This window comes from Setaria viridis, chromosome 5 (genome assembly GCF_005286985.2).
Source record: "Setaria viridis chromosome 5, Setaria_viridis_v4.0, whole genome shotgun sequence".
Taxonomy (NCBI): domain Eukaryota; kingdom Viridiplantae; phylum Streptophyta; class Magnoliopsida; order Poales; family Poaceae; genus Setaria; species Setaria viridis.
The window spans coordinates 12068814-12080363 of record NC_048267.2 but is presented as its reverse complement, the minus strand read 5'-3'; the positions used below and the strand labels follow the sequence as shown (position 1 = coordinate 12080363).

General features: G+C 44.4%; 1 protein-coding gene across 1 annotated transcript; it reads right to left on the bottom strand.

The window, feature by feature from the left end:
* Window positions 1-1843: 1843 nt before the first annotated feature.
* On the bottom strand, window positions 1844-10776 carry LOC117855310 (protein FLOWERING LOCUS T). Its single transcript, XM_034737629.2, has 4 exons — window positions 10526-10776; window positions 10337-10398; window positions 10188-10228; window positions 1844-3057 (listed from the first exon to the last, which is right to left on the bottom strand). Exons 1-4 carry the CDS (start codon window positions 10724-10726, stop codon window positions 2807-2809), a joined length of 555 nt encoding a protein of 184 aa, XP_034593520.1. The 5' UTR covers window positions 10727-10776; the 3' UTR covers window positions 1844-2806.
* Between the last annotated feature and the right edge of the window lie 774 nt (window positions 10777-11550).

Below are 11550 nucleotides of genomic sequence, written 5' to 3'. Positions count from 1 at the left end.
CCAGATCAAGATGAAGGCCAAGCTAGTCAGTAAGTCCATTACTAACTCATCTTTTGTTCAATTGTTAAACACTTTCAATTGCTAACACTTATGTTGTTGTGCACCTTTAGGCCTACCCCAGGAGCAAGCTGAATTGCTGGAGGGTTGGAGGATGAAGCTGAAGCCTGTTGGACTGTTGCTTGTTGGTGTTGGCTTGGCAAGTTGGGTGTTCTAGTTCTATACTTTTATATCTCTGTGTGTGTCTCAATGTCTGTAAACTGTAATGTTGAATTGAACTTGAGTCTTGAGCTGGCTGTACTCGTTTTCCCTTCCTAGGATTTTCTCACAAGGGTGAGTTTTTACCTAGGAAGGTTTTTAATGAGGCAGGCAACACTTGATCACATAGATCAAGTGTTAACGGCTCTAATAATTCCTTTATTATGAATTTCTGTGTGATTGTGTGCATGTGATGAATGTGTGATTGTTGATTAACCTTATATTTTGTTTTCTTGAATGTTTAATGAATTTTAAAGTCTTAGATTGTGAATCAGTATTTCACCCTTATTCGGTGAAGTCTTTTTCCTCTTGACGGGCTGTGGGCCGGCACGGCACGTAAAAATGGTCGGGCTCTTCGAGTCGGCTCGGCACGAAAAAGGCCTCACGGGCCCGTGCATGGGCCGCCAGGGAGGCCGTGGGCTGGCACGGCGTGGCACGACGGGGTTGTCGTGATGGGCTAGACCCAGCACAAAAATTAACGGGCCATGCTGGGCCCAGATCTGACCGGGCCGGGCGGCCCGAATGTACATCTATAACTCCTACCAGCAAAAGAATATATAGGCTCCTACTTGGTAGTAACTGTACGAGAGCGATTGCCGTCCTTTACCCTAGCTTCATAAATTGTCAGAACCAGTTGGCAGATCGAACTGGTGTATACCCGGTTGTTACTCTTTTTCTTTATCAACGAAATAGACACTCTCTCTCATGGATGTTCGTTCAAAAAAAATTGTCGGGAAGTTTCGCATAGATAACTGAATCATTGCATTTTATTTTATTTTCGATTAAGCACACTGGTTTCAACCACTTTATTCAAACAACCCAAAAACTAATCTTGATTGGATCTTTGAGTTAGAGAGCTCTGCAGCCAGATAGTTCGGTTTGATTTAGGACAGCTTAGTGATAAACTGGGGCATTATCCCACCTTTTCATTTCTCAGCGATCACAGGTTAATTACGTACACAGGTTACAAGTACACACGCTATCTACAAAAGCTAGCACATGCAGCTCCATGAGAAATACAGCAGTTTAATTCATCATATACCATGATCAATCACAAACACACCTATATGCCGTATGTGTATACTGTATACATACCATCTTGCTGATTAACTGATGATCGATGAGTACGTCGTCATCGAATACCGGTCTGTACGTGTCACGTACATACCGACTGATAAGGACACGCTTATGATGCCCGGCCCGAGCCTGATAAGGACACGCTTATGATGCTCGAGATATGTCCCAATCTTTCATGGCACAGGCAGCAACAGAAATTATTCTTCGCTGAATTTCAGTCGAGTCAAACAGCAAAGTATACAGTGTGGCTGACTCAATAATATATTCAGGTTGGGAGATAACTGATAGTACAGACTAATCACGACTGTATATCTGAGTGTTCAATTATCAGCCAGCAGTAATCACACAAACAAGTAGAACTTTCTTGCTGCTAATTAGACTCATGCACAACCAAAGAAAATTCACGTAAATAAAGATTATATTCTAGTGCAAGCCAGCAGCCATAACTTGCTAGTATAGATGGATTCCACGGCAATAGAAGCCAGCAGCCGTAAACAGAAGCCTCAACAGATTTATCTTACGTGACCAAACCAAGATAATATAGCAGCGCGCGGTTCAGTACTAGCAGTAGGGTATCGGGCAAATGTCAGAAACAGCTGAGTATCAACGATAATGAGAATTATCTTACAAATACTTGATTGTAGATGCAATCCACAGGAGCAAAACTCTCCAACCCGTGCACCAATTAGGGCACGATCCAGAGAGGAGATTCCAGCAGGAACCAATGCGAGCCCAGGAAGAATTGATTCCTGATTACACACCAACACAAATCCTCGCAGGGATCCAATCATAATTCTCTTCACGAGATGGAGGGGATGGTCGCCTTGGGTTCTGTCTTTCGACAAGAAGCTCACAAATAAAAACCAGTCTAACCTTTACAAGGAGCAAGGACTCCCTGATATATGCGCGCAGGCATGGACTTGGATTCGGCCACAAGGCCGCAACCTGGTTCGACCAAACCTCTGGACGCATGCACAAATGCACCAGACTTTATAGACTTGCTAATTAAAAGACCGACTAACACAACCTGGCTAGGAATCTAATGCATGGAAGTAATATAATAATCCGGCAAGAATACAAGTGATTAAATTAAGCCGGCAACATTACCAATTTTTTTTTATTAGCACAATGCAGTGCAGCACGCCTAGTCCATCAACTTGGTGCCTCCTGTGTGATCTCAACTTGCATGCGGCCAACACAAATATATTGTTTTACTTCCTTCTTCTCTTCTATTTTCTTGAGAAAATTATCTCCTTTAAATATTAGCTTCTTTAGCAAAGTGGCTGTAGTAGATATAACTCCTTCCTTCGTATTGCTTCGGTTCACATCGAAAGACAACGAACCCAGCTCTACGGTTATTAAGTAATCCATAGCATCGACAGCTGAAATAATTTGAGCCATGGGCTCACCACCGACGGCCATTCTGCAGCAGCAGTCAGCAGCGCGACAGCAGCAGCATGCAGCTAGCTAGCTGCTAGGTCGTCCGCGGCGGCCGGAGGACGAGGCGCCGGCCGCCGGTGCCGCCCTCGGGCTGGCAGGTGAAGAAGGCGGCGGCGACGGGGGCGCCGAGGCCGTGGTCGACGGCGAAGTTGCGGGTGCAGAAGTTGTGGCGGAGGAGCGGCGCCACGTCCACGGAGCCGCGCGCCATCTGCTGGAAGAGCACGAACACCACGCGGTGGATCCCCGCCGGCGGCCGGGGGCTCTCGTAGCAGATCACCTCGCGGCCTGCGTGTATACATATGCACCAGGTGCAGATGCTTGTAAAAACTAAAAGTTTATTCCAGTTGCTAAGATCTGCTCACAAGAAAGCTGAACCTATCTAAGCATGCATTGTAGAGATTAACTTTTCATACATGTGCTTAATGATGTGGTAATAATCTTATATCTCTTTATTAGCACTCATGCCAAAACTTGTACCTTTGTCTTATTTTGTATCATGAAATTTAGTTTCTATTTTTCTTATTACTGCTGAAAAGCACTCCTACTGGTAGAAAACTCACCTTTAATCCCGGTTGGATCACCTTTAGTCCCGGTTAGAGAGATGCATAGGTCTCGAAAATCTAACTGGAACTAACTATTCGGACAAAAAGCCCCTTCTTTAGTTTCAGATCATTCACTCGGGACTAAAGACCTCCTTTAATCCCAGTTGGTAATACTAACCAGGACTAAAAAGGTTCAAAAAAATAAAAAAATGGGCCCGGCCGCGCCACCCGCCCACCCTGCGCCGCCCGCTCCGCCTGGAAGAAAGGGAGAGGAGGAGGAGAGAAATAAGGAAGAAACTCGAGATAAGGGAGGGGAGAGGATAAGGTGGAGAGAGAGAGAGGGGAACTAAAGGTCCCGGTTGGTGAGGCGAGACCTTTAGTCACCAACTGGGAGTGAAGGCCCCCCCTTAAGTCCGAGTTGAAAACACCAACTGGGACTGAAAGCCATCGGGACTAAACGCCTCACCAGATCCCCTCGTCCCATTAGCCGTTACAACTGGAACTAAAGAGTCTCTTTAGTCCCAGTTGATATTACCAACCGGGACTAAAGCTCCCCCCGTCGGTGGTCGTCGGTGGTGGAAATTTAACCCAAGACTAAAGGCCCTTTAGTCCTGGGTTCAAAGATAACTTGGACAAAAAACGTTGGATGGAAAAAACGTTGGATGGAAGGTCTTTTTTCTACCCGTGTCCATACTACGTAGACTAGCGTACTAGTTAATTAAACCAACTAGAAATATGCAGTTCGAATCCTTTTGTGCGTGGGAGGGCTTGGTGTTTCAAGTAAGAATGCAAAACATTTAAACCGTAACCATGTATCCATTTTTATAATGAGTTGAACAATGCTGCTCACAATTAACTAAATGAAATAAAAACCATATTTTCATATACAATTCATGCCGCATATATTCTAGCTACTATAATTTTTTTGAGAAATATATGCAGGTATATATATTTGAAACTCAACAATTTAAATATTCTATCTACGTAACTAGAAGAATGTTGTCCAACCAAATCCACGCAGTGTCTTTGCTTAGTGTTTTTGTTAATATTTGAGGAGTTCTGGAATTGTTGTGAGGTTCCAAAAATTGTTGAGTGTACTTACTAATCAAGGTTCCAAAAGCATGAGATATTCCTATAAGAACATGTCTGATGCATGTTAGGTTATACGCTATCATTTCAGGTTGTGCACGTGTTCGTTTCATGAACTATTATTCCCTACCTTTTCATCTACGAATTTCAGTATTCTATGCACATATTCCTCATGTGACAGGTCTAAATATCTATCCATATATTCCTCAGGTGACAAGTCTATATAGTAATACTTTTACAGTTAACATAAAAAAATCCAGGCAAATAGAATGCACTCAAAAAGAAAAAAAATAATAATGTACTGCACAACCTGATTATACTGCAAATGGATGTTGTGTAAGCATGCATGCATTTAGTCATGTGAAATAGCGCTGGACATCACCCTATACGTGCCTCTGGTATATATCTGGAACTGGGGCGGCACTTCTAATTTTAGAAGTACATCTCAGTTTAAGTTTCAATTAACTAATCTTCAAGTAGGTGTTGTGTTGCCGTAAGTTAGTGCAAATAACTTTGTATCGGTAGAAAGTTATGACAGAAGTTAGTACAAGTTTACACAGAGTTCAATGATCAGGAACAGTGGTCGATATATAGTGAGCTACATATCATTGAAATGACTTTATACGTAGGGTACTTATACGAGTCTATTTTTTTAGAAAAATCATTTATAAAAAGAGATGTCAAGCATTTTTGAAATTTTGACCTCAATTCATTCATAACACAAAGCAAATAATTAAACATAACATGTATCTAGGTTTTCTAGAAGAGGCTAGCTTTAAATCTTGATGAGTGCCTAGACAAGACGACCAAAATAGATGTGAGACCTAGCATGAGGCATGACACATTTTTTATGTTTATGCGCATATATGTTGCAGTAAGTAAATATATTTAGTTCAAGTTATCTTCCTCTGCATCGAAAGTGGATGGCGACTGACATCATGTTGCGCTGATGACACAACAAATTTTTACCAAAATTCTACATCATGACTTCCTCATTTGCCAAGCTGCGTCATCATCCGGAAAACAGCCACTACTAGAAATATGAGCATTCGTCCTTGATGTTATAGTATCGGACAACTTTTCGTCCGGTACTAACGCGCAAAATTAGTATCGGATAGAAATTTTCGATCCTCAAAGGCCTTTTAGTACCGGACAATAACACCGACCGGTACTAAACACTACCGGGGAAACGACCATTTGTACCGGTCCCTAACCCCCCTTTAGTACCAGTTGCAGAACTGGTACTGCTATGTCGGTACTAAGGGGGTCCTTTAATATCGGGTCAAATAATCGGTACTAAAGGATATTTATAATGTGTTTTTCTCCCAAAAAAATCGGCAAACAGCCAGGAGGCGCCCGCACATGCACATCGTCCCAAGTTACCAGTCACGCGATTTTCACAGGATTCGAACTCACATCTCAAGCCTCGCGCGAGCCTTTCTTACTATCTCACCTACATATCACATGTGATGGAGGTAGATATACTTTCCTTTTGAAGTAACCCGTGGAGAGACCTTTAGTACCATGTCATAATACCACCCGGTAACTTTAGTCTCGGGTGGTGTTATGTCCCGGTACTAAAAGGTCTCCTGCCCCCCCTCCCCCCCCCAAAATTTGGACCCGGTACTAATGCTAACATTAGTACCAGGTCAAAATGCAACCGGCACTAAGGCCGAGGATGAATGCTCATATTTCTAGTAGTGAAATGTCACCATTTAGTACCGGTCGGTGTTATTGCCCAGTATTAAAAGGCCTCGACCATTTAGAACCGGGCAATAACACCAGTACCCTATGGAGTACCATTTAGTACCGGTCAATAACACCGTACTGGTCTGTGTTATTGACCGGTACTAAAGGCCTCTCCACGGGTTACTTCAAAAGAAAAGCATATCTAACTCAATTATATGTGCTCTGTAGGTGAGATGGTAAGGAAGGTTCACGTGAGAGTTGAGGTCGTGAGTTCGAATCCCACTGACTCAGGCGCCCGGTACTGAAGGGGGATTACTGATCGGAATTAAATGTCACTTCCCTAATAGTGAGCTATACAAACAACTATTGCTAGCTAATGCAGAAGCTACCTCTTTGTCATGTTTTAAAATTAAAATCTAAGCAAATATGCATAATATAACCCGCATCTAAAGGAAATTATAAAACTGTTGTGGTTTATAATATATACTAGATAATATATCTAAGACAATAAATAACAATATTCTTCTCGAAAGTATCACGTCGTAGGAAGCACATATGAATGCTAGTGGGTGTACATGGAAAAAAAGGAAAATACGATGCCATCCTACATTTTTAAAAATGTAGGAAAAAGTTCAATTTATTACCCTGAACTATGAGCAAAATCCATTTAATCCCCTAAACTATCAAACTGTTTATTTAACCCCTTTGATTTCCAACCCGTTTGATTTCCAAAACCAGTGTACAATACACCTTTTACTCCTAATCAAAACTGGTTTTGGTTACGTGGATGTGGTTTAATACCACGCGGGCTGTTCAATGGATCCACATCATCCGTTATGCTTCTCCTACGTTCCTCCTCCATCTTCTCACCTCCGCCGCGGTCCTCGGCACGCCATTCCCCCGTACCCGCTGGCTGCTGCAGTGCCGCAACACTCCACCCCTGCATCACGCACTACCGGAAACCGAGATAATGCCGAGTGTTTTTACATTTGCCGAGTGCAAACTATCGGGCACTCGGCAAAATACATGTTTGCCGAGTGTATCTAAATAAACACTCGGCATTTAAAAAACACTTGGCAAATCACACGTTTGCTGAGTGCCACAAATAAAACACTCGGCAAATAGAGACGATGACACTCGGTAAAACGGTGCACTCGGCAAATCTATATCACATGACAAGCACGCGCGGCCGCCGTTACATAGCGTGGCCGGCGTTTGCACTTTGTTGAGTGCCTGTTAGCGGCACTCGACAAACCGTAACTTTGCCGAGTGTCGGTCCCAGCGGCACTCGGCAAAGGAAACCGTTTGCTGAGTGTTTCCCGGCGGCACTCGGCAAAGGAAACCGTTTGCCGAGTGTTTTCTGTAGACACTCGGCGAAATAGTAATTTTTTCCTCCCTGCCCTCCAAACTTTTTCCACTCTCCACACACAACATGTGATACTACATGTTCAAATTTCATATATTTTTGGATCAGTTTGCTATATTTAATAAATTTATAGCACATATAGGATTTTTTCGGTTATGGGCAAATTTGAACTGCAAGTGTTTTAAATAATGGAATAAGTTCAGTGGAAAAATCCTATTCATGTTAGTGAGTCCACTCTGGGGCCTTACCTAGAAAATGAAAAGAAATTTCGAACATCTTGGTCATAAAACACGATCACAAACGTGTGGTCCAATGATTTATAAATTCTATAAAAAATAAATGAACTCTGAAAATCACAAGATTTGTCAAGATCTCATGATGTCATCCATGGAGACTTTGGAAAAAAATTGAGAAGGTTTCGCACCTTCTGTCACGTACGACGCTAACAAATCGGAGCATCTCGAGAGAATAGTCTAGAAGTTCAGAATGAACTGTTAAGATTTGGAGTCAAAGTGATAGTTGAATTAGAGTTGGACTTCAAAACTTTTTGTATAGGCAATGGGTTCCTTTCAAATATTGTGAATTTTTCGTATCCGTTTGATAATTTTAATGTATTAACTCCAATTATAGATTTTAAATTAAGATAAATTAAATTTGAGCTATAACTGCCTAAAATAATGGAACAATATTCATAGAAAAATTAAATATGTATTGTTAAGTGAATTTGACCATGTTTTTTGAAGTACATCGAAAAAATTTAGTAAAGCACGTTAGAGAAGGTATTTATACATGAAATATAAAAGGACTTTGCTGAGTGTTTTATTTTTTGCCGAGTGTTTTTGAAAATACACTCGAAAAACTTTGTGTATGGGCCCACCAACAGCGCATATACCGTTTCCCTAGTTGGGTAAAAAAATATAAAAAAAATGTTTGCCGAGTGCTCTGGATCTGGGCACTCGGCAAAATGTAGTTTGCCGAGTGTTCTGGATCCGGGCACTTGGCAAACCCTGATGCCTATCCACCCGGCGGCACAGTCTCCTCACTCGGTGAGCCACATTTGCAAACAGTTTCCTCGCCGCCGCCCTGCCTCGTACGCGCTGCCGCCGCACCCGCCGCCCCGCGCCTCCGGCGGCCCTGCTCCGGCTCCCCTTGGCCGCCACCCCGCTCGGTGTGGCCGCCCCTCCCCGCCCGCGGCCGGCTCCCCGTCCGGCCGCCCTCCCCTGCCCGCGACCGGCGCCGGCCCGGCCGCCCCTCGACTGGCCTGCGTAGCTCCGGCCGACCGGCCCTCCGCCTCGGCCCCTCCCGCCGGCGCCCCTCCACCGACGTCCCTCCACCGGCCGGCCGCCACCGCTCCCCTGCACCCGGCCGGCTCCCTTCCTGGCCCGGCCATCCCTCCCCTGCCCGCGGCTGGCGGCCTTCCCCCGGCCAGCCCTCCCCCGGCGGCCGAGTGCTTCGCCCCTGGCACTCGGCAAACTCCTGGCCTTTGCTGAGTGTCTGGCAGTATGGCACTCGGCAAACTTCTGGCCTTTGCCGATTGCCTTTCTGTGAAACACTCGGCAAAGCGCCCGTTACCGTGCCGCGCCGTTTCTCCGTCTTCGCCGAGGTGTTTTTTTACCGAGTGTTTACTGACACTCGGCAAAGATCTTTGCCGAGTGCCCGACATTTGACACTCGGTAAAGTTCTATTCGCCGTTAAAATTTTTGCCTAGTGTCAGATGCCGAGTGTTACACTCGGCAAAGCCTTTGCCGAGTGTTTTTAGGCCTTCGCCGAGTGCCCCGGGCACTCGGCATCTTCCCTGTTTCCCATAGTGACGCAGTGGCGGCAGCAGCGCGGAATCGGAGGAAGTCGAGGGACGAGAGGAGCATGACGACGAGGACCTGGAGATCTTGGAGCTGCCGCCACGGGCGCATGTAGAGCAGACGTAGCTCCTTGCAAGTTAAGAGCAGCAGCAACCAACAAAAAATTAAGCTATCTCCAACAAAATTGAGAGCGCATGAGAGAAGAGTAGGCCTTGGGCAATCGATTTTACTTTGTTCTTGGTGCCAACTGTAGAACCGTGGTGACGATTTTGGCCAGCGCTATGGTTTCCTAAGCAAAGCAGAGAGAGAAAGCACGGAGAAATTGGGGAAGACGACAGCTTAGTTGCGTGCGTGCGTGGGACCTGTGAGTCGAATGCTTCGAATTCTCATGAGCCGTAGGATGGAGATGGAGAGGTAAGTTAGGGTGTGACTTGGCCAGCGAATCCGGCTCCAGCGGTGGGAGCAGGGGGCGGCAAGGCGAGAGGAGGAAGGAGGAACGGAGGAGAAGAGAACCAATGACGTGGATCCATTAATCAGCCCACGTGGCATTAAATCACCCCCACATAAGCAAAACTGGTTCTGATTAGAGGCAAAAGGTGTATTGTGCATTAATTTTACAAATTGGAGGGGTTAAATAAACGGTTTGATAATTTAGGAGGTTATTCAGACTTTGCTCGTAGTTTAGGTAGTAATTTGGACCTTTGATAATTAGAAGATGCATTTCTGCCATGCAATAAAGCTTTATTTTCAAAATTAGCATGTTTTTTTGGCCCATTGAGCTTAGCCAAATAACAGAGCAATTTGAGCCATTCCACTTGCATCTAGTATAGCGACGAACTGGACCTATATGTAAAAATACAGCTATATGGAAGCTATACTATTATTCATGTTATAGATGGATATTTAAAAAAAAACTTGATTTCTACTCACCGTAGCCAATATCAGTTGTCCCAGGAATGTCTGTGACCAACCTGCAAACGGATGGTGGAATCCAAATTTAATCATGCATGGCTTTTGAAACATTCTCCATGTACGTAACGTAAAACGAAAGCAGGCTAATTAAACCAATGATCGATCACCAGTGCAAATACTCCCTCAACGTCGGATTGCTGGGGTTTGGGGCATCAGGATCCACCATTACCTTGCATCATCCAAAAGCCATGGAATGATCAAGAAATTAATTAGCAAGCTGTAAAAAAAGTAGTATATATATCACGCACAATAGAGATGGATCGAGGTGCAAATAAATGTTTTGAACACTTTATTACAAGCGTGTAGGACTGCCTGAGATCGGTGCCCCCGATCTCGACTCGCGGCCTCGCTGCCACCGCCGACGGCCGGAAGTCGGCGCCGTTCATGAGGCGGCGGCCGTTGTAGGAGATCTGGAGCGCCACCGCCGGCGAGAACTGGTCCACCACGTCGCCGATCACCCGCCCCAGCACCAGGCTGTCCCTTGACGACGTCGACATCTGCTCGATCGACACAAGCAAGATCGACAGATGGTTTAATTTAGACGAAGCCTTATGGCCCAACCTACTAGCAGCTTGCCGCGCGTTATATAGAGCCTGCTGACGCATGCATGCGCCTCATCAGTGTCATGCTGCCGACAACGAAGAAATTAAACGTTCAGAAATTATAATGGCAGTCATCTGTCTCTCTAACCCTAAATAATCAACCTGCTTGTACGGAGATAGAAAAGAATAACGATGATATTTATATAATACCTCTAAAAGGCTATATATGCTATGCACTTTGGGATAGTTGACTCCACTGCACAAGCTGTGTGCATATGGGTATGCATGGTAGGGTATTCAGCAGATAGTGCCGGCTTTCTTGATGGGGACAAGAGAATGTTTCTGAAAGCCAATAATAATTAAGGTACTTTTGTTCAAAAAGGCTAGATGCATGCCTATGTACTTTTCGTATGCTAAATGCAGCCAAACATTTGGCCAGGAGATATTTCATTCATGCATTGGATTGGAATAGCACGCGCCAATGTTCATGTTCATGTGCCAATAGCCCGGCAAACGTATGTACGTGCATGTTGTGGTTTAGTTGGAAAAGTTAAAAAATTGAGAAGGTAATTGCGCCTATGAATCTTGAATAAGTAATCATCCGGAAGATACCATCCTTACCCCACATAATAATATACGCAAACCTTATGTCAATAATATATAATTTTTGTTGTTGTAAGTGGTTCGACTTAGAATAAAACTAAATTTAACTTACATTGAGGTGGACACACATTTTCATGGCATCTATCTCCATTGGCATTTTTTGATGGATCGAGCAG